General features: G+C 40.9%; 1 protein-coding gene across 1 annotated transcript in view; it reads left to right on the top strand.

Annotated features, from left to right (window-relative positions):
- The window catches only part of GPC3 (glypican 3), a 442,885-nt gene that overhangs the window by 267,355 nt on the left and 148,581 nt on the right, over positions 1-26,949 (top strand). Inside the window, exons 4-5 of the mRNA XM_082681955.1 lie at positions 9,636-9,769; positions 21,118-21,243. Of these exons, the coding sequence (XP_082538081.1) occupies positions 9,636-9,769; positions 21,118-21,243 (260 nt within the window). The remainder of the gene's footprint in view (positions 1-9,635; positions 9,770-21,117; positions 21,244-26,949) is intronic.

Raw genomic sequence — 26,949 nt, 5'->3', positions numbered from 1 at the left:
TGGAGAAAAGTACAAAAGTTTAAAAGTTATTTATAAGAGAGAGAAAAATAAGACTTTGTGGCTGGACGTAGAGAAGTCAGGGAGAGGGAGAATTTACCAGAAACGCTTCAGTTTCTTCCGGTTTGCACCACTGAGTAGGTGACGATTCCTTTTCACTGGGACAGGGAACACAAGCAGATGCGTACATTTGAAGGAGTGGTGTTTGAATTCAGTAAAGAGTTTATTGACTACATGAAGATCTCTTTTAACCTCTACAGTATTTGTCATATGTGATTAAGCAATAATGTCCTGGGCTCCTGGTGCCGAGAAGGGATTGGTATTGCATGGAAAGCGTTAGGCACACATGCAGGGTTCTATTTCCTGCTCAGAATCCACTTGTGGCAGCTGTACATTAGTAAAATGCAAGTCTCTTCCACAAAAGGATTTTTTAAAACCTTTCTCCCATCCCCACAGCATTCATTTCCATGGACACAAGCAAACAGGTTAGAGGCACAGGGTAACTGGCAAAGATCACGTACCACCCATCAGTAACTAGAGCCCTGAAGAACAGAAGGGGATATTCCAGGTGTCCCAGAGCAAGACAGATCAGACTGTGATGCATGAATGATGTGGGCAAACTCAATATGGCTCCCTTTCAGAGTGGGAACACAGTCTCAGCAAATACTTGCACTGTTTTCCCAAAGTCCCCGTTTAAAAGAACTCCTCCAAATATTACTTACAGCTAGCTATGTACCTGACCAGCTGAGCCAGGCCTCTAACACAAAAAGTGGGCTGCGGAAGGTAAGCAGTTCCCTCTTACAGAATGAATGAGTCAGATTTCTATCTGGATGTGGGAGACATTACACTTTCATCCATTATTTTATTTGATCCTCACACTTCTGCCAGGTACGGCAGGTGTTATTATCTCCGGTTTTCAGGTGAGGAAGCTGAGTTTGAAGGAGATTAAAAGACTTATCTAGAGTTATTGAAATGGTAAGAGGATGAGCTGGGACTGGAACCAAGGTCTCCTGACTCCAACTGTGTGCTCTTTTCGCTGTAGTATAGTGCTATAGTTCAATTTAACAGCAGATTGATCTGTAGGGCATTGGTTTCTTTTAAAAAACATTCCAGTTCATTGAAAAGAGCTGACTTGAACGGAATGTTCACACAATGGCACCTGATTCCTTAAAATAGCCTGGTTCAGAATGCATTACAGATTATTAGTGAACTTTTATTTTAATGGTCATGCAATTAATGATGAGTCACAGCAGATCTCTGGGGGGATAAAATGCTTACATTGTTACCAGGTCTGTTCATTATCCTCTGTGCTCTATATCCAGACCAATCAATAGATAATTAATAATGATGTGCTTACTGAAGTACAAGGTTATAAATTAATTTAATACTCATATGCATATTTTTCTGGAGGATAAATGAGTGGAAACTGCCTGCCATGCCCATCTCATTGTACGAAAACGTATGTAATTATTACAAGCATATAATAAGAATGGTTCGCCCAGCCAAATGTTTGTACATTTCTGTTAATCAGTATTCATTTGAGCTACTTCCATGCAGTTTGTGGAAGCAGTGCAATCAGTTGAGTAGTGTGGCAGATTTAAATCAGTAATAAAAGCCCTGGGGAAATTAACAAGACAAAACATTAACCACAGACTAAGCATTAACATATATTAGCATTTTTATTATACCTGTAGAATTGTTAAATGGCAGGTTGCTACTATTTAAAAGTTTATGTTGTATATCACATAATTTCAATGTATATTTTGTTTTTAAACTTTTAAGATTTAATTAAGTGAAACTGAACAATGATACAATAGAAAATTTAACAGAATGACCTGAAGTTCATTATTTTATTCTAACTGGAAATGTATGGCATTCCCACCCTACGCTACCCCCAACCCCAAGGTACCCTAAAACAAATGCCACAGGTAATATTCCTCCAGAGTGGACCGCAGGGTCAGAATTGATATTTAAATTGCATAAACATAGAGGAAGTTTTATTTTTTTATTTTTTTAAGTAAATTAATATTTCTGAAGTAGCATAATTTCAAGTTTTCAAATGCACTTAAAGCTTTACCAGAACTTTTTAAATCATATATATTTTTAAAAATAAGACTTAAGATACAAATATATCTGTTTTATCTATTAAGTATTTTTACAGGAGAATATCATGATAGATTATGTTTATATCTCGTTTTAAAACTTTTTTTTTTAACATCTTTATTGGAGTATAATTGCCTTACAATGGTGTGTTAGTTTCTACGGTATAACAAAGTGAATCAGCTATACTTACCATATATCCCCATATCCCCCCCTCTCTTGCCACTCCCTCCCACCCTCCCTATCCCACACCTCTAGGTGGTCACAAAGCACCGAACTGATCTCCCTGTGCTATGCTGCTGCTTCCCACTAGCTATCTATTTTACATTTGGTAGTATATATAAATACTGTATGCTATCACATATGCAGAATTCTCTTAGCTTTTGTTTGTCTGTAAAGGTTTTAATTTCTCCGTTGAGTGTGAATGAGATCCTTCCTGGGTAGAGTAATCTTGGTTATAGGTCTATCCCTTTCATCACTTTAAATATATCCTGCCACTCCCTTCTGGCTTACAGAGTTTCTGCTGAAAGATTAGCTGATAACCTTATGGGGATTCCCTTGTGTGTTATTTGTTGTTTTTCCCTTGCTGCTTTTAATATTTTTTCTTTGTATTTAATTTTTGATAGTTTGATTAATATGTGTCTTGGCGTGTTTCTCCTTGGGTTTATCCTGTATGGGACTCTCTGTGCTTCCTGGACTTGATTAACTATTTGCTTTCCCATATTAGGGGAGTTTTCAACTATAATCTCTTCAGATATTTTCTCAGTCCCTTTCTTTTTCTCTTCTTCTTCTGGGATCCCTATAATTCCAATGTTGGTGCATTTAGTGTTGTCCCAGAGGTCTCTGAGACTGTTGTCAATTTTCATTCTTTTTTCTTTATTCTGCCCTGTGGTAGTTATTTCCACTATTTTATCTTCCAGGTCACTTATCCGTTCTTCTGCCTCAGTTATTCTTGTATTGATTCCTTCTAGAGAATTTTTAAGTTCATTTACTGTGTTGTTCATCATTGTTTGTTTGCTCTTTAGTTCTTCTAGGTCCTTGTTAAATGTTTCTTGTATTTTCTCCATTCTATTTCCAGGATTTTGGATCATCTTTACTCTCATTACTGTGCATTCTTTTTCAGGGAGACTGCCTATTTCCTCTTCATTTGTTTGGTGTGGTGGGTTTTTACCTTGCTCCTTCATCTGCTGTGTGTTTCTCTGTGTTTTCATTTTGCTAAACTTACTGTGTTTGCGGGTCTGCTTTCCACAGACTGCAGGTTCGGAGCTCCCTTTGTTTTTGGTGTCTGCCCCCAGTGGCTAAGGTTGCTTCAGTGGGTCGTGTAGGCTTCCTGGTGGAGGGGACTCGTCGTGCCTGTGTTCTGCTGGATGAGGCTTGAATCTTGTCTTGCTGGTGGGCAGGACCGCATCTGCTGTTGTGTTTTGGGGGTGCCTGTGACCTTATTATGATTTTAGGCAGCCTCTCTGCTAATGGGTGGGGTTGTGTTCCTGTCTTGCTAGTTGTTTGGCCTAGGGTGTCCAGCACCGTAGCTTGCTGGTCGGTGAGTGGAGCTGTGTCTTAGCGTTGAGATGGAGATCTCTGGGAGAGCTTTCGCCGTCTGATAGTACGTGGAGTGGAGCCGGGAGGTCTCTGGTGGACCAGTGTCCTGAAGTCGGCTCTCCCACCTCAGATGCTCAGGCTTGACACCCGGCCGGAGCACCAAGACCCTGTCAGCCTCACGGCCAGGTACATGGGGAGTTTCTTGCCTTTTGGGAAGTCTGAGGTCTTCTGCCAGCGTTCAGTAGGTGTTCTGTAGGAGTTGTCCCACATGTAGATGTATTTTTGATGTATTTGTGGGGAGGAAGGTGACCTCCACGTCTTACTCCTCCGCCATCTTGAAGGTCCTTCCTTTCTCTTGTGTGTCATCCAGAGGAAGATGGTATGACAGTAGATGTCATTATGGAGTTCCAGTTACCCTCTGCTGAGCCAAGGGCAGTGAGAAAGAGGAAAATCCATAGCATTCTACCATCATCCAGTTGTGCAACCCTTAATAATCCTGTGTCTCTCTTTTCTTTTAGAGCACACCCACAGTGTCTCCGGCAAAGTCCACTGGGGTCCCCGGGAAAAATAAGATGGAGTCTAGGTGATAAGGTCTACGTTCTTTCATGCCTAGTCTAGTTTCACTTGTCTGTAGAAGCCGGAAGTTTTATTTTTAACTCTTCAGGGTTCTGATGAATCCACTGGCGATCAGTTATTTAGCAACAGTTCTCAGAAAAGCACTCCTTGGTACCACAGTCATCAACTGGATTCTAGCAGAATAGTTATTGAATAATTAAATAAAACTGAAAAGGTCCTCTAGAGGTCCTCAAGTCTTGGTGGCCTCAGGTACAGCTCTTGAGAGGGAACGAGTTGTACTGCTCCCTGAGTACAATTCAGTGCGACACCCATCTTCCCTGTCAAAAGCTGTCAGATTTCTGAGGGCAGACTGGTGTGTCCCTGGGTCTTCTCCTGCCACAGACTTAGGGATGGGAACTTTTCTCTTTCTACTTCTGCTTCCTCCTCTCCTTCCTCCTCTTCTTCCCCGTCCCTCTTCTATTATGGGCCACATAAGTTAGAACACACAGACTCACATACACACACACTTCCCTCTTATCTACTTCTTGAGAAGGAGAATGTAAAGTCGTACATCTGATTTTTAAATTGAGAGCAGAGTAGATCTTTTAGGGCTAGTTAAGAGTAGGAGAGAGTCGGGGCTTCCCTGGTGGCACAGTGGTTGGGAGTCCGCCTGCCGATGCAGGGGACATGGGTTTGTGCCCCGGTCCGGGAGGATCCCACATGCCGCGGAGCGGCTGGGCCCGTGAGCCATGGCCGCTGAGCCTGCGCGTCCGGAGCCTGTGCTCCGCAACGGGAGAGGCCACGACAGTGAGAGGCCCGCGTACTGAAAAAAAAAAGAGTAGGAGAGAGTCAGAGATACTCTTTAATGTAGTTGCACCCCCCCCCCATTTTCTAATCTTTTTGGCTCTTATAGCTAAAAGCTTAAACCCGTTTTATTTTTGTAGGCATAGGATCAACCTGGAATCTCCTTTTGGGGGGAAACTATAGAGAATATACTCAGGCCAGACATCAGACGAGCCCTGGGGTAAATTGTAGAAATTACAGAAGATTTTGTAGCCAATGCAAGAATCTGACTTCAGGAGGCTGGGTCCAGGGATATCCTGTAGGCAGGAGGCTGGGTCCAGGGATATCCTGCAGGCAGCAGCCTGGGCCTATTGAGAACCACCTTTCCCACAGCCCACAGAAGTTGACATCCAGTGCTTTAGTATGGTTATGAAATCGCTCTTGCCTGGTGGGTCAAAGAGTTTACATCATTCCACAAGCAATACTGCCTGAAACTTAGGTTAAAATTGGGTGCCAGTTTTCTGTTTATCTTTAATAACTAGCCCTTCTTTGAAGTACAGTTTTACAGTCCTCATAATCATTATCTTTCTCCAATTATGGATGGGATGTCCACAGGACTGTAGAACTGGGCCACACCCAATACTGGGAGTCCCAGAGTCTATCCTCTTGACAGAAACCCATGGCATAGGGGGAAAAAGTGAAAAGAAAAACATAGGTTTTAAAGTCAGACAGGTCTGGGTTCGAGTCCCAGCTCTGCCCTTTCCTAGCCATTTGACTTTGTTTCGGTTCCTTAACCTCTGTGAGTCTCTTTCCTTATCTCTGAAATGGGGTCAATAATACCTGCACTGTATGCGTCAGAGGGTTGTTGTAGGACTCACCAGAGAGAATGGAGAATGGATGTAGACGTTTTCTGCGAAGCATTAGCCCGGAGTGAGGTGTTGGTGTTGATAAGAAGCTTACAATGTAGGCTCACTTTCTCTGCTCAGCCATCCTCAGGGAAAGATCAAGTCTGAGTTTTTGTCACCTGAGAGTTCCTAGAACCAACGATGAATGGGGGTCCGAGGATGAATGTAACCAGTGGCGTAGCTTGACATGTCAATTATAGGGCGCATGCGTGAATTGCATCAAATCCAAGTGCTTGGCACGGTTTCAGAATCTTCGGTAGCATACTCTACTTGCAAAGTAATTCCTCCCTCCCTTTTTCAAAGGAGCCCAGAATAAAATGTGGCACTTCAGATACCATATCTTCCTCTTTTGTTTGAGACCAGAGTGGAGTGAAACTGTGGGAGCAGGTCTAAAGGAAGTCCTTCTGTGAGTGAGAGGTAGAAGTGGGGTTGTAGGCTGCGCTTCCTGATGTCCAGTCTACCGGGCTCTTACTTACCTTGCTGGGCCCAGCGGTGTATTTTCCTCATGTGTGTATAAAGCCAGTGCTTCTGGACCCTGCCTAGAGAAGAATGCTGCTAGGGTTACTAGAATGAATTGCTGGCCTGGATATGGTCAGAGGCCCTGCGTTCTTATAACACTTCAAGGTCTTATAACACTTCAGAGCACTGTTGCTTTCCCTGCCACAGGTTCTGGCACATATATAAAGGCACCATTAGGAATCACAGTTCACGGAAAACAAAAAGGTTTTATATTTCAGGTCTATTGATAGAGACACCTTTCTGTCCAATAAATTCAGTCCAACTAACTAAATTTAAAGATAGAGGTATCCTTGACTAGGTACATTAGTCAGTGAAAGGAAATTGGATTGCATTTTTTATTTAAGAGCCTAAAACTCCTGGGCAGGATACTGATTTCTCAAATGCCACTTGGGAGGCTGGCTTCTTTAGCAAGTACAGCTGTAGAATAAGACCCAGGTCTCCCAGCATAGCCTGATGTTTCCCAAGTATAAAGATGAAAGGAACCCTTTAATGTTAATACCCCACCTCTTTGTAAATTATGTTTTCTCTTTGTGTCCACTTCTCAGAATAAGCTCGTAATATTCACCTACAGCTCACACAGTGTGGAGGTAAAAGGTGTGGAGAGAAGGGCCCAAAGGGGGTGTCTACATTTGACAAATACTTTGTATATGAGAAGAATTTGCTTCATGGTAAATTTGTGGAAGAAAATACAGGCTGTCTGATAAGACGTGGCAGATTTCAGATGGGGGTGTTGGCAGAATACCATTGTTTGCCCCTTATCCCACACAGAGCCTTGGGAAGTCGGCTTGATAATGCCACATTGGGTGGCTTGGGAAGAAGGGTCAGCCTGCAGGCTGGCTACATTCTCATTTGTTCTTAACCTTCCTGCTTTTGCCTCAGTTGCAGCCCTTTCCAGTAGATTGGGAGGGGCTAAAAACTTTAACGTCTTGCTGGGTTCCAGTTAGTATTCACTGATACAAGGGGCGGTCTTTCAATGGGGAGGGAGATTTCACAGCTGTGGGTTGCAAGTAGGCAAGTTACTGTGAAAGATGTGTGAAAGATTTTGATTTTGGTGCTGGATTTGGAACAGGTGTCAGTCAAGAGAATGTGTCCTGTGCTCCCGAACGTGCTGATGAAGAATACTTTGATCCTGCTGAAATAGACTCTCACATTGATGTATGTTCACAGAGTCACAAATAGATATTTATGGAAGGAAAAATCAAGGTTTTGTTCCATGAATGCTCACCTGCAGTTTAATAAAGAAACACATATGTGTCTATGGACATAATTTTATGATGTACAGGCTACCCTCAGTTATTTGTAGCTACATTATGTGCTTTGGAAGTGATTGGAAGTTAACTCCTCAGTACAGCCGGGCAGTCCGCTACCTAAAGTACCCTACCAGACTGCTACCAAGTAGGGCAAATTCAGAGATTGCAGATTCTTCATTTAAAGTTAATATTAGCCCAAGTCAAATAGCGTTACATAAACACATCTGAAAAATTCAGTATCATACATTCCAAAACCAAATGGAATATTTTAAAGTGTCTGCAACTTTTGTTTCATTCCCATTAAGATAAACTATTCAGAAGTAGTTGTCTGAATATCATACTATAGCTACTGTCTTTCATAAAAGGTGATGCTACTGCTGTTTCTAGATTTTTTTCTAATTCAAAAATTTATTTATATATGGATAACTTTCCAAAGCTATGCAAACCAAGTGCCATTTATGCTTTTATAAAGAGATACATAACTTAGAGAATATTTCAGGGCTATCTTCGGGAATCCAAAAGCTGGGATTACAACTCAGAGCCCATGTCCTGTCAGTGGAATGGTGTGCCAGATTGGACACGAGGATTTTCCTTCAGTTCACTTCAATTAATTTGTCTTTACTAAGGGCCTAAGTGTACAAAATCCAGTGTGAATTCCATGGAGGTACAGAAGTGACAAAGATACAACCCTTGTTTTCACAAGGTATTTCTAGTATTTTTCCTAAAATATACAATCTATATTTTCACCGTGGCTATGTTGGCTATGTTTTTGAGAACTGGGAATTCTTTTTTTTTCCCCCCAAAATGTAGAATGTAAGCAACTGAAAATAAAGCATCATCTTCTCAGAAGGTGATATTGCATTAGCTTTGAAGTCAGACAAATGGGTTCAAAGTCAGACAGTGAATCCACTGCCTATTTGTCTTAGGCAAGTCACTTAACTCCTCTGAGCCTCAATTTCCTCAGCTATAAAATGGGGCTGTTTGAATCTGATTATGAATTGAAAAGCCCTTTGCCTTAGTAAAATAACACACAAAGAAATGCAGCATAGTGTCTGGCACAAGGGGGACATGTGTTAATATTCATACTTATTTATACAGAAGTTCATTCAGGCTTTTGACCAAAAGTGAAAAAAATAGCAAATCTACAAGTAGTTTAACCAAATCAATCATTTAGAATTGAGAAAAGTAAGAGAGCTGATGCCATTGTTATCATTACTATATGAGTATAAAAGAGCTAAGCTTTAATAATTTTTTTTTTTCGGTACGCGGGCCTCTCACTGTTGTGGCCTCTCCCGTTGCGGAGCACAGGCTCCGGACACGCAGGCCCAGCGGCCATGGCTCACAGGCCCAGCCGCTCCGCGACATGTGGGATCTTCCCGGACTGGGGCACGAACCCATGTCCCCTGCATCGGCAGGCGGACTCCCAACCACTGTGCCACCAGGGAAGCCCTAAGCTTTAAATTATAATGCTGTACACCTGAAACTTATATCATTAAAAAAAGAGCTAACAAAATGCTCAGAAGAATCAGGAGCACTTTGTGCGCAGGAGGTCGCTCTTCTATTAACAGACTACTCTACACATCTGTCACACCCCTCACTTCCTTCACCAGACTTTCCTAAACTTGGCAGTTCCCATTTGTGAACTTCATAGGGATAAATATCAAGTGCCATTGAAAGGTATCAGTAACATAAGTCCTGTGTGGAGGGTCCTCTCAAATGTGTACTTCACTATAGAGAAAGAGCATTTTCATCTTAGGAAGTCTCTGAATAGACTGTGCTCAAAGTGCCCCCTACCACAGTCTTCAGCCTTCTTTTCCACAGATGGTTCTTTGCCTTAAAGGCATTATCACCTTTTTTGACTCCAGTAATAGCTTCGTTCTGCTCTTTAAAAAGAAATTGGGGAAGAAATTGAAGTGCGTTTCAGAGTTTGTTTCTACTATCATGTCTGTGAAAGTATCATATAATTATATTGCATTTCTTTTTTCAGATTGGCAAGTTATGTGCCCATTCTCAACAACGTCAGTATAGATCTGCTTATTATCCTGAAGATTTGTTTATTGACAAGAAGGTATTAAAAGTTGCTCATGTAGAACATGAAGAAACCTTATCCAGCCGAAGAAGGTGAGAGATTTTTTTTTCTCTACTTCAGCATACAATTAGCAATTGTGTTTTAAGGTCAACAGCCATTGGAGGGAAGCTTCTTAAATACATGTTATTTAGTTCTTCTGAGTAGAGTGTTTGATGAATTGAATCTATCATCTGTTAATGTTAAAGAAAAAAGATATTGTATTATATCCAAGCCATATTTAAATGTAAATTTACCACATGTAAATATCCAGTACAGCAACACAGGGTGGAATAGACTTCTCTATTCAAGATCTTTGTTGATTAAACAAAACCTTTTCTGTTTATGATCTGGTCTCACAATTCCGTGGCTTGGTTTGTGGCTTTCCAAAAACAGTGAGTCAGGGGTGAGTTCACCAAAGAGAAACTGGCAAGACACTCTCATGTGTATACACACACACTTCACACTGTACACACTCTTCAAAAAAATTTTTTTGGGGGGACTTCCCTGATGGCGCAGTGGTTGAGAGTCCACCTGCCGATGCAGGGGACACGGGTTCGTGCTCCGGTCCGAGAAGATCCCACATGCCGCGGAGCGGCTGGACCCGTGAGCCATGGCCGCTGAGCCTGCGCGTCTGGAGCCTGTGCTCCGCAACGGGAGAGACCACAGCAGTGAGAGGCCCGCAAAAAAAAAAAAAAAAAAAAATTTTATATTGGAGTATAGTTGATTAACAATGATTTGTTAGTTACTGGGGTACAGCAAAGTGATTCAGTTATACCCATACAGGTATCCATTCTTTTTCAAATTCTTTTCCCATTCAGGTTATTAAAGAATATTGAGTCAAGTTCCCTGTGCTATACAGTAGGTCCTTGTTAGTTATCTATTTAAAATAAAGTAGTACACACTCTTTTATGAATGATAAAATGAAGGATTTGGTTTCTATTCCTTAAGACAGCAGTCAAGGGACCAAATTAAAGTTTGTTACGATACTCTTCATTCCTCCTCCCCTTATCCAGATTCCCTCCTTCCCTCTTCTAGTTTCATGGTTACAAATAAGGGGTGGAAATTGGATTGGGAAGCTCAACACAAATCTGGGAGAATTGATTTCCCCAAAAGGACTGCACAGGTAGCCAACCCGGCCACTGGCTTAAGAATAGCTAGACATGAGTTCTGCGTCACGATGACTTTGAGAGGATTGGGAGAGATTGGCCTAGAGATGGAAAATTAAGAGATGGAATAAGTAATAATCTCATATTTGGGCTAAATTATTCCTTTCATGTCCATTTACCACAGGAGAGTTTGAAACGGTAACTCTTAGGCATATATGGCACAGTTTAGAGTGAGAGAGGGCAGTAAGGGCACTTGGGAGATAGTCCTCCAAAGAAGCATTTCAGGAAGTAACATTTTCTTTTGGTGACTTCCAACCTAATAAATTTCTAGTTTCCCTGTAGCAGCAGTTTTGAAGTGTGATTTGAGAACTCAGGGAGTCCCAGAAAAACCCTTTCAGAGGGTCTGTAAGATCCTCCTTTTACTAACTACATATCTATGTGAAGCTGGCTTTTATTCATACGCTTCAACCAAAATAAAATATGGCAACACATTAAATGCAGAAGCCAATGGGAGAATTTAGCTGACTCCTATTAAGACAGGCAGTATGCAAAAATGCAGAAGCGTTACCGCTTTTCTCACTTTTTTCATAAAAATGTAATTTATGCTAACTTATAAAGACTCATTACTGTTAGTTTAAAATTAATAATAAATTGAAATTTTTTTTTCCTGAGTTTTAATTTCTAAAACAGTAGACATCAATAAATATACGTCATGTAAACAAAAGCTCTTTGGGGTCCTTAGTAATTTTTAAGAACCCTTTGGAAAAGAAAAAAAAGAAAGAAAGAAAGAAAAGGGACTTCCCTGGCAGCCCAGTGATTAAGAATCCACGCTTCCACTGTAGGGGCGTGGGTTCCATCCTACGTGCCGAATGGTACGGCCAGGGGTGGGGGAGACCCTTTGGGTTGTGTTGGTTATCTAGTGCTATATAACAAGTTACTACAAAACATAGTTATTTAAAACAGCAAACATTTATTATCTCACAGTTTCTGTCAGGAATTTGGGAGCGGCTTAGCTGGGTGGTCCTCAGTCTCAAAGAAATTTTGGTCAAGGTGTTACCTGGAGCTGCAGTCCGTTGAGTGTTGACTGAGGCCGGAGGGGCCACTTCCACGGCGGCTCATTTGCACATGGAGCAAGTTAGTGCTGGTTGGCTGTTTGAAGGAGGCCTCAGTTTCTCACCACGCGGACCTTCTGAGTGTCCTCACAACATGGCTGCTGGCTTCCCCAGAATAAGTGAGCCAGGGAAGAGAGCAAGGAGAAAGCTGAGATGTCTTTCACGACCTAGTCTTGGAAGTGACAATACTGTCACTTCTGACATATTCGATTTGCTAGAAGCAAGTCACCAGTTCTAGTCCACATTCAAGGGGAGGGAAATTAAGCTCCACCTCTTGAAAGGAGCAGTATCAGAGTTTGTTGACTTTTTAATTTATTTTTATTTATTTATTTATTTTTATTTATTTATTTATCTTTTGGCCGTGCCACATGGCATGTGGGATCTTAGTTCCCCAAACAAGGATCGAACCTGGGCCCCTTGCAGTAGAAGCACAGAGTCTTAACCAGTGGACTGCCAGGGAAGTCCCTGGACATATTTAAAACCACCACAGGGGTCCTGGCACCAAAATACTCTGAGAACCATTTCCATATACCATAGGGGTCCTTTGGGAAATTTTTTGTCTTTCTGGGAAGACAAAATTAGGCCATTTCTCCAGGCCCTCTTTAGCCCCTGTCTGTCCTTTGTCCATTGCTCTCCATTGCTTTCACTCTTTGCCCAAACCACCTGAGGAATTAACCTCACTTATTGACCTTTAACTAGTGGAAACCTCTTGCATATTGCACTGAAGTGAGGAATTTATATAATATTATAGATTAATTATTTATAAATAATATATAAAGTAAAATAGAAATTATAAGTAATACAATGTTTGTTTTATATATTATTATATTTATATTACATTTATAGTATAATATTAATAAAATGTTTTTATATATAGCATTATTATATATATTATATATATATTATATATTGTTCAACTCAGCAGAAATTTGGGAAACACCTATTATGTGCCATAATGTATACTGTGCACTGGAAATCAAAACACAGTCTCTGCCCTCCAAATCAGTCTAATGTGGAAATAGACTTAAACAGCGATCATTTCAAAACAGTTTTGTAAGTGCAAAGAGGCAGCCTACAGGGACGGAGAGAACCTCTGCCCAGGTATAGTGGAGGCTTCACTGAGGATGTGGTATATTAATTTGTAACAGAATCACATGCAAAGCTTTTTCAAAATAAACACAGTATTCCAGTCGCATTTTGAGATCACCCTGTCAACCTAGACACATTGATAAGTAGATAGGACGTTCGTTTATTAAGGTCCTGCTGCCATGGCTTCTATCTTGGGCTCTATGGGACCTATTCCCTTTCGCCTTACCAGGGAGGGCTCTGTGGATGTTGATTCCTCCAGGGAAAGAAAAAATCGGTAAATGAGTTTTTGGCTAAGCACCCAGATTTGACACTTTGTTTAGATTCGTTTTTGAATTTGTTGCTAACCCCCAAGGAGAAGAAAGGACAGTAAGAAAAATTGCAAAAGCCCGTAGACTTAAGTAAGTGATAGTCAGGCAGGGCTCCTTTGGGGGTTGGGAACGTGAGCCCACCCCATGGTGTTTCTCATCTTTTTTGCACACTGACGCAAAACTGAGATGGAGCCCTTCCTTCTGAATTCTCTGGCAGAATAAGAAAATAAAACAACAGGAGAGTGTCTGATTTCATTTAACTCTGTCAAATAGCATTGTAAACCCTCTTAGGGAGAGTGGAGAATAGGGGATTAAGATGATCTCTTGCTAAATGCACTGCCCCCCTGCAATCTGATGTGGCAGAGTGTTAGAACCTCTATACATTTCTCAGTATGTTCTGCACAGGATTTCACAGTCCAAAAGAATATATGTACCTCCAGCATCCCTCACACCCATGCTCCAGCTCCATCCTCCGTGGTTAAGAATATGATAATTAGAAAGGAACCCTATTGTAGCATTCAGTCTGTGGAGGTTGTGAGCAAGCTGAACCTGATTATGAGTTGAAAAGCCCCGTTGCCTTATTAAAATAAAAACACACAAAGAAACGCAGGATTCCTTTGGTAGCATTCAGAAGTCATCCGTTTGTTTTGTCTGCCCCCAACTGGGTAGTTTGCAACACACAACTAATCTTAGAAATAGCTTAGTTCAATTTAAAGGCGATTTGATACTCAACTGGTGGCCTAAGTATGGGACTCAGCATTCCTTTTGGATACAAATATTGAAAATATCTGTCCTCAGATTTAAAACAGTGAGGGTAGGACAAGATGCATAAGTAGTACAATCAGAATAAAAGAAATGACATTTTCACAGGCCTTTCCAACTCTAATATTTTCAGCTCCTCTCAGATGTCAGGCTTTCCCTCCTTTGCCCTATTGAATGTCTCTTTCACCACTTCCCCTATGATAATGTGTACCTTGTCATTTGCATATCGCCCATAAAGTTTGGTATTTTATGACATGAGCAATATCTTTCCCTTTTCCAAACACAAAATCTGTAGTTGAATACAGTCCATTCAGCATCTACACACCGAGCTTCTGGCCCAGATGCTAACCTGTGAGAAAGTCACACAGTCCCTCCACCCTTGTGAAAGTACATCTACGTATTCCAGCCTTCCCTGTCCCGCACTCCCCCTCCTCCCTTTCCTCTCTGACTTGGTCTAAAGGGGCAGTGGATTAGGTGACACTAGTAAATGACCTAGAAAGAAAAGAACAAAAGCTGATCTCAGCTCCCTGGTCCAGAATCAATGCTTACTCCCACTCCCTCTCAGACTGCTGCCTTCCACCCTCTGAACACAACAAAGTATGTCCTGAGTGAATCGTCGAGTTTCAGCTCTGGTGCAAGTCATTCTGCCCTGAATGGGACTCTACTTCTTTCAGCTTTTGTGAACACCATCTATGCTGGTGTAAGGATTAGGCTCTGAGGACTACGAGAAGCTGCTAACCTAGTTAGGGGGACAGACACACAAATAGTTTTGATGCATTGAGGGGTGAGTGCCAAAACAGAGCTATGTACAGAAGAGTGGCAGCGTCATAGATGGGAAGGTTAGCAGCTCTCTTGCGAAAAGGTAACTCTTGAGCTGGGTCTTGAAGGAAGAGTAGAAATTCAACAGATGGAGGAGGGAAACGAGGGTATTCCAGGCAAAGGGAACAGTATGAGAAAAAGTATGGGCTAGTCTCTGGAATGTAGAAAATTATAGCTTGGAGTCAGACCATGAAAGGTTCTCTGCAGCAGAAATAAGTATGATTCTGCATCATTCTAAGGATAAACAGTTTATGGGCTTTTCTGTGTTTTTAATTTTTTAAAAAAATAATGAGCTCATATTATTTTATATTAAGAAAAGTAAGATCCTTAATGATAAAGGAGAAAAGTTCAGGATCTGCAGCTGGGGATGAAAGGCTGCTTTTTACTTGCAGTGGTTTCCAATTAGTGCTGCTTTGATGCCTGCCCAAGCAAATCATTGCAAGAAAGCAAAGGGAATCCCCTCGCCACAACCCAAGAAGGGGACGCTTCTCTTGAGGATGGTGGGAGCCCCCCAGGGAAGATCACGTGCGCCTAGCTGTAATATTTCAAAATGGCTCGTGCACGCAAAGGGGGCCCTGTCCTTTAGTTCCACATTTAACACATTGGATAGACTCTTTTTCCTGAGTAGACTGCTGTGAGCAAGCATTGGGTTTGTCCCAAGTGAGAGCTGTAGGGTTCACTATTTATATGTCAAATGGTATGTTTGGCATGTATGATTAGAATAAAGTGGAATTCGAATCAAAGAACATTCCCTTCAATCAAATTGTTTTCCCATCCTGGGCAACTAATTGTCCAAACTTTTATCCTTTTTTTTTCCAGAGACAATTCAGTTGAGCAGACTGCCTTAGTTCATGGGTGGAGATTCCTTTGTTGTCTGTCATGGGTTACTAGCACAAAGAAAAGAAATCTGGACTGAGTCATACATGGGTAATTAATATGTCACTTAATTTAGTTTCAGGTATCTTTCTTCAAAGAGATAAATAGAAATATATTCAACTCACCTCCTTTTAAAATTATAAGCAGGGGGATAGAAAGCTTTATTTAAGAAAAGGTAAAAATAAAATACACTTAATTCCCATGCCAGAACAAGTTTAGGAAGGAGTGACAAAGAAGAGAAGAAATAAGACAGGCGCAGTAAACCCAGTAGGCAGTAAACTACTCCTGTCACACTCTGCTGCTTGCAGGGCTGTGATGTCAGAGGACATTATTACCTGTTGTCGCCCTCTTTTGAAAAGCTCATTAACTCTCCAACAGTTTAGAAAGTCTTCTACCCTGAAAAATAGGATGTCTGGCTTTCCTTTCAAAAATCAAAGTTTCTTTGGAAACCAAAATTTGTTTTCTCACGGTATTTAGAAGCCTTTGCGTGAAGGAATGGCCTGCACCGTAACACCGTATTTGGGGACTCAGAAGTATTGGCCAGTTTGCTAAATGTGCTGGAGCCCTGCTCCTCGTTGTCACAGAAGTGGCTACTGCCTCATCTCACAGGTCCTGGGAATTACTTGAGAACCAGTATTTATTTCATTATTTTGATGCTCTTTTCTTTTTTTTTTCTTTTTTTTTTCGGTATGCGGGCCTCTCACTGCTGTGACCTCTCCCGTTGCGGAGCACAGGCTCCGGACGCGCAGGCTCAGCGGCCATGGCTCACGGGCCCAGCCGCTCCGCGGCATGTGGGATCTTCCCGGACCGGGGCACAAACCCGTGTCCCCTGCATCGGCAGGCAGACTCTCAACCACTGCGCCACCAGGGAAGCCCTTGATGTTCTTTTCTAATCAAATCTACCTGGGATTCTAATGGTAATAATATACACTGAGAACCAAAAAGAACTCAGTGAACAAGCCTATCAAGAAGAATAGGTTTTAGAGAAATAAACATAAAACTTTACTGGAGAGGAACGTCTAGAAGGAAATATATCCAAATATTAAGTGTGATTATCTGGCTGGTAGCACTATAAATAAGGTTTTGTTCCCCCTTCTACTTTTCTGTAGTTTATAAATTCTCAATAGTGACCATATATTTCTTTTATGATGAGAAAAAAGCAGACTTCATTTTATAAGATGAAGGAAGAAATAGATTTTAACCACTGTTTGCAGCTCTTGCAGTGCTGAAGTTGTGGCCCTTATAAATTTCTTTTCTCACCCTTCACCCGGGCCGTTGTTTCATGTCCATCCAAACCTGGCTCTTTCCCAGCTCTCCTGATCGTCTCTTTCCACTATTCCAAGGAGTATCTCTCTCGTAGACAAAGCCTCTCTTTCTCTGAGACATATTTCACCTCTTCTCTACCCTTTTTTGGAGGTAAATCTCAATAACAGCTTTATTGAGATATAATCCACACACCATACAATTCATCCATTTAAAGTATATAATTCAGCTGTTTTTATTATATTCACAGAGTTGTGCAACCATCACCACAGTCAATTTTAGAACATTTTTATCACCTCAAGAAGAAATCCCACACCTTTTAGCTATCATTCCCCAACCGTCATCCCCCCCCAGCCCAAAGCAACCACAAATCTACTTTATGCCTCTCTAAATTTGCCTGTTCTGGACATTTCACATAAATGGAATCATATGATATGTGATCCTTCATGATTGGTTTCTTTCACTTAGCATAATGTTTTCAAGGTTCACCCATGTTGCAGCACGCAGGAATACTTTTCTTAAGACAGAATAATAGGGCTTCCCTGGTGGCGCAGTGGTTGAGAGTCCGCCTGCCGATGCAGGGACATGGGTTTGTGCCCCGGTCCACGATGATCCCACATGCCTTGGAGCGGCTAGGCCCGTGGACCATGGCCGCTGAGCCTGCACGTCCGGAGCCTGTGCTCCGCAACGGGAGAGGCCACGACAGTGAGAGGCCCACGTACCACAAAAAAAAAAAAAAAGAAGAAGAATATTCCATTGTATAGAATATGTGTTTGTTTACCTATCTGTCTTGTTCCGCCTTTTGGCTATTGTTAATAGTACTGCTACGAGCATTTGTGTACATGTACTCATTTGAGTACTTGTTTTTAATTATTTTGGCTATATACCTAGTAGTGGAATTGCTGGGTCATGTGGTAACTCTATGCTTAACTTTGTGAAGAACCACCAAACTATTTTCCACAGTGGTTGTGCTGTTTTACATTCCCACCAGCAATGTGTGGGAGTTCCAATTTCTCCCCACCCTTCCCAGCACTTGTTGTCTTTTTTATTATAGTCATCTTGAAGTGGTATCTTACTGTGGTTTTGATTTGCCTCTCCCTGATGATTAACCTACCTTTTTAAACTCGACTTCATCTTGGCGTGGTCTTCCACATTTGATACTCAATTTCGGCTTCTTAGCCAAATTTCGGCTTCTCGGCCCTTGTGAGGGCCACCACCACTTTCCTACCACGCAAAGACCATCTAAAATGCTTTACCAGATTAGTCCAGTGATTTACCCAGCCCAATAGCTAGCTAATTTTTGAAAAAGAATAACAGGAAAAATATTTAGGGAGAAAACATGGTTGTACTTTTTAATAGCCACCTTAAAATATGAAGTATTATTTATCTTGCACATGTAAAGTTATCTGGAACTTGAAAACAACTTAATTATCTTGCATACATAAATTTATCTGGAATATAATATATATTTCATATATATACTATATTTATATTCTACAGGCTCATAATAATGGAAATAAATTGCCAAATGGCTAACACTGTGGAAGTGTTACTCTGTGCCAGGTACTATGCTAAACACTTTACACGCATTGTCTCATTTAATCATCCCAACAGCTATCATTTGCTTCATTTTACAGATAAAGAAACTAAGCCTCAGAGAAGTTTAGAATCTGTCTAGTAAGATTTTACTGCTAAGTAAGTGAGAGAGTAACTGGCATTTGAAACTCACGGGGGTCAGACTCCAAAATCAGTGCTCTTAGCTACTACTCCCAATGGGTTTTAAGGGGCTGTTCTGAGAATCCAGCCATCACTATATCATATTTCCTAAATGAAACTGTGTTCTAAATTCAAAATAACTAATTCAGAAGCAAGTTTTAAAAACACTGTCTCTCCCTATGTCCATCCTGTATGTCCTATGGAGGTAATGTGTACTCTGTGATACAGGATGGTTTGTTATTTCCCCAAGTTACCTTGTTCAAGTTTCAGAGAGATTCCCCGAGTTCTAGAATTTGATGACCCTGACATTATTCACAGTCTTTGTGGCTTTCTTAGACTTTTATTTTGACCCCAGCAAGTAATATCCCTTCATACTAAAGTTGGAGGTCTTAGGTTTATTGCAGCCCTTTGTCCCCTCGACATTTAGATAGACCCTCTCTGAATCTTCTCCAGTTTGTCAATGATCTTTATGATCAGCCAAGGAAAAAACTGCAAGAGTTGGGAGGCTGGAAGAAGTTCAGAGTGTTATGTTTGTTTGTTTGTTTTAACTTCTAGGGAAGTCAAATTGGAAGGCTTTGCTATGAGGTTCAGTTTTTCTTGCTATGTGCTATGTTAGTGAGACAGAGTTTGAAGGTAGGAGGAGGCCTAAGGGAAACTTTCATTAAAGGGAGGGCCATCACTTCCCATAGACTAATGGCTGTATTCCATTTCCTCATGGAATGAGGGGAATTACTCAGACTTTAGTCTTTCAGTTTCCACTCTTGGGAACCGTATTATTACCTTGTAAAACAGAGCATCTCCCCTATTAGCATTAATTGAACCCATCTTTTTCCTCTGTGAGAAACTAGAGTGTTGACTTTTATCTTCAGAGCCCTATACTGAGCCTCTTCACTTTGGAGATTGACGGAGCTCAGCAACCAGCAGTAGAGGCTGTGAGAGGGTTTGAGCATAGCAGGAAGTAACTGTTGGGGTATCAGGAGTTATATATGTCTCAATAACCCTTCTCGAGTTGTTCTGTACATCACCCTGGCTTTACTGTGACCCGAGCCTTTGTGAAGATGTGCTGAGTGTCGTAAGCGCACTCTCTCTCTCTTTCTCTAAATTATTAGTTGAAATGAATTGTTTTATGGTAATAAAATGGAAAATGGCATTAAATGCAAGACAGTAATTTCCACCAGTCTTCCTCTTTTGGCCAGATCTGAGAACAACCCCCAGAGGGCATTTCTGGGCTCCTCTAGAGGCCTATATATCAGGTCAGTCCATTGTTAGCCTGGAGACAATATTGCATAATTACTCCACTGCCAGCAAATTCCCTGGTGAGAGTCTCTACAAACTTAGTGAAGACTTAAGATAGACTTGAATATATATGAAGTACTCTTTAACTTCCTTTCTACAAGGAATATTTGCTTTAGAAAATAAAGAGTATTTTATTTTGGTTTGTTTACTACTGGACATCTATTGCATAGATATTTTAATATTTCTTAATAAGCATAAACACTTCTTTCCAGTCTATAGTGTCTTATTTTGTATGTCCATGTACATCTGAAAGAAGATAATAGGCCAAAAGTTTTGCTGGGTATTTATGGGTGTGTGTTTATACATATTTGTATATATAATACGTTCGGTTGGTCTCTCTCTCTCTCTCTCTCTCTCTCTCTCTCTCTCTCTCTCTCTCTCACACACACACACACACTCACACACACACACACTCTTATAACGTGAAAGCTAGAGCAAATATATAATAAAATATACTAGGACCCCTCCCACCCCACCCCCATAGGAACCACAATGTATAAACAAAGAACAAAGAAACCTTCCTCCTTTAGCAGATGTGAGTTTCTCTGACGATATTGTCAGGAGAATTTCACAGAGCTTATACTGCTCTGAGCACCCTGCGATTCTGATCTGCAACTATTAGCCAGAGTCTATATGAAAAGGGGCCATCTCTAGGGTAATAGCATTGTAAATTACAATCATTGCACTCAGTTACACTCAGAAACCGAAAGACAGATGTAGTGCTCCAGTGTGCCTTGTAATCAGCACCTTTGAGAATGTGGGTAACAGCATCAGAACAAAAAATGGAAGCTGAACGTGTTAGAAAAATGGATGGTGGAATTAAATCATCCTTCTGATAGGAACAGCACCTTATATGGCAGGCAAATTTTTTTCTATCATTTTACTGATTTAAAAAACCCTAAATTGTGGCCTTGTAGCCAAGAATGTCTTTTTAAATGATTTATTGCTCTAATCAGCCTGGCAGAGCCTTTCTGTCATGCTGATAAGCAAATTAAACTTTCCTCATACTGGGTTTACTTGCATCTTATACACAGATGTTTTGTTTTTCTTTCAGGGAACTAATTCAGAAGTTAAAATCTTTCATCAGCTTCTATAGTGCTTTGCCTGGCTACATCTGCAGCCATAGCCCTGTGGCTGAAAACGACACCCTTTGCTGGAATGGACAAGAACTCGTGGAGAGGTAATCTTTTTCTAATGTTAAATATAGCAGTATTTGAGGAATACTCATCATATGTTCATCTCAATGTTAGTTATGTCTTCTCTCCATTAATTTCATGAGAAAAATTCTAGAAAAAAACATACACATGAACATCTCTGACATGGAGGATGCCGTCTATAACTTATAGCCCTCATAGAACTTACAAACTTTGAAGCACATGGAGAACTGTGGATTCAGGAACATTGTACAAATTGTAAAGCATAAAACAAGTCTTTTTTTGGGGGGGGATGTCTTTGGCTTCTTCATCTTCTCATTATGTGGGCCCTTATTGATTGATTGATTGATTTGAAGAAATCATATTTGTACTAATAGCTGTTACTTATTGAGAGTTAACTACATGTTAAGCACCATGCTAAGTGCTTATATGTATTAACTCTTTTTATCCTTACATCAATCCTATGAAATAGCATTATCTCCCCCGCCCCGTGCCCCGTGTTCTAGATGAAGATAGAGGAAAGAAGAAAGCGGAGGGAAGGAGGAGTACCATTTCACAGTATTTTTACTGAAATGTTTAATCATTTGAGTGTTTCTTAGTATAATCTGTGCTAACATTCGTCATCTCTGAAGAATTTGCTTATTGTTGGAAAGGAAATAATATATATTCATTTCTTCAGCAAATATTTACTGAGCATTTTCTAAGTGCCAGTCATGTCGAAGTGAAAAGAACAGGCAAATTTTCCTGTCCTCAGTGAGCTTTCATTCTAGTGGGCTAATGGTATTCCTAACCTCCATTGCTTTGCATGTGTAAGGAATAGCTTACAATTAAAGAATTAAATCGGGAGGGTAGAATGCTTAGGAAACCATATGGAGTTGATGAACATGCTTTCAAAAATGTCTGTGCAAGGGGTAGCATGTTGTAGAGGAGAAGACAGAAGAGACCTGGATGCAAGTTCTGAATCTTTCACTGACCGGTTTTTTAACCAAGGGCAAGCGACTTAATCCCTCTGAGCCTTAGTTTCCCCATCTAAAAACCGAGATGGTTGGATTAGAGCACCTCTAGCTCCGGCAGTCTATGTGTTTTATTTCCTTATGGATTTATACATTCATCCATACCTTCAACATTTATGTTTGAGGTACTATGTGTTAGGCACCAAGGTAGGAGTTAGGGATATGAGGGTGAACAAGAGAGGCAAGTTCCTTGCTTTGAGGAGCTTACATTTTAGTGGAACCCAATATCCGGACACAGGATAATTAATCATGGAATTAATTAGCAGTGTAATGTCATGGACAGAGGAAGGCTTTGGCGCCAGATGAACTTGGATTTGCATCTCAGTTCTGTTACTGACTGCGTGTGGCCTGGGGTGAGTCACTTCACCTAGAAAGTCTCAAGGTCCTCTTCTGTAAGGAAGGGGCATCTCACAGGGTTGTTGTACCTAGTAGGTGAGGTAAAGCCCCTAGCAGACTGGCAGATAATGGAAGCTCAGTTCATGTTACTTCTCTTCTTTCTCCCTTCCCCCGCCACCCCTCCTCTTCCCAATGCAAAGTAGAACACATGCCTGAAAACAGCTTGTTTCTCAACTAAGCTTTGTACTGACCTGGAACAATGAGAATGAGGTGCTAATGAGACTGAGGTTGCATGCCACCCTGGAGATAGACTTCTCTGTAGCAAATGTGAATCAGGCTGGAGGGATTAATGGCCCCATGCAGCCCACTCTACTCTGGAGAAATGGTGTATCTTTATCACCCTAAAATCTCTATCAGGTACTGAGTAGAATCATGGAAATGTACCTAACTGTTACCACATATTCATTTAAATTGTCAAAGAAAAGCAGTTGGTATTTGGCTTTATAAAAAGCAGATGCCTTAAAACAGGTATAAATGATATAATATTTAAAAAGGAAAACGCCTACAGGTCAAACATGTGGTTCTTGCATAAACTTGATGAGAGACCATCCCAATGGCTTACCCATTGGTATATTAAGATGGTGAAAAATGAACAATCCCTGAACACTAATTTGTTTTAAGCAGCATATCTTGTAACCATGGAAATTTTGGTTTATATTTATTTACTAAAGTAATCATTCATTTATTTACTCATTTAACAAATATTTGAGTACCTACCGTGAATCAAGCACTAATATGTTTCCTCACTGTTGTGATTGTTTAGAGCAAATGTTGTAACCCCACTGGATATGTCTTCTGGTATATCAGGTGATCCAGTTTTAGCTAATTCAAAAGAATTTCTTGTCAGACAGGCCTATGTTTTTTTTTATTTTTTATTTTGTTTGGCTGTACTGGGTCTTCACTGCTGCACGCGGGCTTTCTCTAGTTGCGGTGAGCAGGGGCTACTCTTTGTTGTGGTGCATGGGCTTCTCATTGCCGTGGCTTCTCTTGTTGCAGAGCACAGGCTATAGGCGCGCGGGCTTCAGTAGTTGTGGCACGTGGGCTCAGTAGTTGTGGCACGTGGGCTCAGTAGTTGTGGCACGTGGGCTTCAGTAGTTGTGGCATGTGAGCTTCAGTAATTGTGGCACGTGGGCTTCAGTAGTTGTGGCACGCAGGCTCTAGAGTGCAGGCTCAGTAGTTATGGTGCACGGGCTTAGTTGCTCCACGACATGTGGGATCTTCCCGGACCAGGGATCAAACCCATGTCCCCTGCATTGACAGGCAGATTCTTAACCACTGTGCCACCAGGGAAGTCCCGAATTAGTGGGATTTTTAAAAATTGAATTTTACTCATATACTACTTCATGTTCAGTATGCTTTCATGAAGGATGTTGTCCTGGAACCAAGAAAGTCCTTTTCTATCAAATGGAAGAATCCAAAGCCTGCTAACTTTAAATGAGTCCAAAAGTTAACTAAATGCACTTCTGCACCGTTAAAATAACTGTTAAACTTCTTTGTTTAATTTGCTAGCTTTTAATATCTTAGGATATTGAAAATGATAAAATAAAATAAATATTATAGTATGGAGGAAAGCCATTATTCCAAACTCTTACTTGTACTTCTGAAAAAACAATTTTTTCGGAACAACTTTTATTGTTGATATATACTCTGCAGGAATAAAAGAAGGAAGGAAGACAAAGAAGGTGGGAGGAAGGAAGGAAATCAAACGTGTTGGTAGACAGAATAAGGATAGTGTAATCCAGGAAGTGACCCTTCCATGGTTGGCAACCTCGGGTTATAATTAACCTGTACTTTAATCACTGACCTAACACAACGATGGGACTAGGGAATAGTGTCGAACTAGATTTTTACCAAATTACTCAAGAATATACATTTAATAATATGAAGTTCTATAGCCTGAGGACATGTGTGCCCTCTGTTTGCACCATTTATGAAGATTAGCTTTGCGCTGCATGTCTCATCTATAGTTAAATCCTCTTTCCAGTGCTTTTCATTTAATTTCTCATTTAATTTAGTCTTAAGTAATTTAGTCTTTAGTCTTGACAATTCATATTGTCAAGTGGCTTGTGACTTTGTTGCTTTTATAGGTTGGATTTGTGTTCCTTTGAAAATATTTTACTTTTAGTCAAGAAAATTTATGAAAAGCAAGGATCTTGAAAGAGAACAAGACTTGTCAGTGGAGACAGCTGATTAAAAAGAAAATATTGACGTTGAAGAAAATATTGATCAATATCCATGTCAGCTGGGTTATCATAGCTGTTTATAACCTCCTACTATGGACGTACAGATCTTTCAACTTTTGAAGAGTCAAACAAGTCATTGTCTCTCTCAATGAGGTCATATTTCACATCCTTTCAATTTTTATCTCTTATGAATAAAATCAATTGAACTGTGCAGGAAAAGAACGTTTTCACAGATCTAGTCTCAGGGAGTACCACATAAGCATCATTTGTCCTTCTCACCTCCCCCTCCCTCCACCACCTCCTCATCTTGGCTGGAGATAAATATTGGCTTCCAGGATTTCACAGAGAAATCTTCAAATTAGCAAGCTTGGCTTGTGTGAGGTATACTCTATCATGAGAGTCACCATGTATCCTACAGGCAAAGATCTCCTACCATTGCCAAAGGCAGAAAATCCTCCTTCTTTTGCCTTTGTAGAACTACAGTGAATTTCAATTACAGAATCTCTGAGACCAAGAGAAAAATAAAGGAGCCCATAGAAGTAAGCTAACACTGGGTTTAACAGCTAAATGTAGGCTTTGCCTGTATGAAGAGTGAACAAATTAGCAAATACATTCTCAAACACCTTTTTAGAACTGCTAGGCCAAATATCTGGATAATTGGCTGAAATTTTCACCCTTCTTCTGGATGGTTTGATACTATGTAAGCCCTATTTTATTGTTTAATCAAGTTTATTTTAAAATAGCATAAGAGGGAAACTGTTTGAACCTATACATGTTCAAAAACCTTAGTTAGAAAAAAATACTGTTTTTTTCCTACATTTAACATCTGATAATGCAGGTTCCTTCAACAAAGATTGAGCACTTACTATGTACTAGGCCCTTTGGGGCATCCAGTGATAGGTAGAACGCAGTGCCTGCCCCTGCTGAGGAGTTTACAACTTAAGGAGAAGAATGAGAGGAAAAAAGTCAACCAGCCTCCTTCCTCAGCAGTCCAGGCAGAGCTCCCCTCAGAGCCGTCACAGCAGAGGCTCCTACCCATTTGTATTGGGCGTGCATGCTAGTGTGTGTGTGTGTGTGTGTGTGTGTGTGTGTGTGTGTTTTATTATGGTGAAAGTCATATAATATAAAATTAACCATTTTAAGGTATACAATACAGTGGCATTTAGTACATTCACTATGTTGTACAATCATCACCTCTATCTTGTTCCAAGACTTTGTCATCACCCCAGAGGAAACCTTATACCCATTAGTGATCACTTCCCATTCTCCCCTTCCTCCAGCCCCTGGCAACTAACCAATTCTGGATATTTCATATAAATGGAACCATTCACTTAACGTAATGTTTTTAAGGTTCATCCAAATTGTAGCATGTATCAGCACTTCTTTTCTTCTTGTGGCCAAATAATGTTTCATTGCATGGGTATAGCACATTTTCTTTATGCAGTCATCAGTTTTCCACCCATCTTTATATTAACCCTGAGCAACTACTGCTCTATAATCAGGCTTTTCCCACCATTTCTGAATCAGCTTGGCTCACCCTTAACCTTGAGGACAGGACAGCCTTCAGGTCTCCCATCCCCATCATACTTGACCACCACCTAAATGCTAGCCTCTCCTCCACCTGGCCTCATGTCTATATTCCTTTGCATTTTTTTCTCCCCTGAGTCTTTTTCTCTCAGCGCTGTGTGTATAGTCAGCTGGTCTCTCCTGCAGTCCGCATACCTCCTATAGGAGTTTATACTTCCCTAGTGACTTGGAGGTTTATGAGTTGCACATATACAACTACTTACACTTTGTGGCACGATGCCTCAGTTCCCTCTGTATCCAGTCCTAGTTGGTTTTGTTGCTCCTCTATCATGTTGCTGTGCTCGATGGGCCTGGATCAAAACGTCAGCCCCACAATACTGCTGTTATCCTCTGGCTGATAGATCTGCATGGCCACTTTTGTTCATTATGGATCAGTATCCATTTTGTATTTTCTCGGCATGACTCTGGGACTCTCAGTGGAGTACATGGGGCACCTGGCATTAGAGAATCAACTCCCTGAGATCCGCAGGGGCACATTGCAGTGAAGGTGCGTCCTCTCCCTCCTACGCAATCTTACCTTCCATTTCACCTGAGAAATGATATACATACACAC

Source organism: Grampus griseus (genome assembly GCF_964374135.1).
Source record: "Grampus griseus genome assembly, chromosome: X".
In the NCBI taxonomy this organism is placed as follows: domain Eukaryota; kingdom Metazoa; phylum Chordata; class Mammalia; order Artiodactyla; family Delphinidae; genus Grampus; species Grampus griseus.
This window is presented reverse-complemented; position numbering and strand designations above follow the sequence as displayed.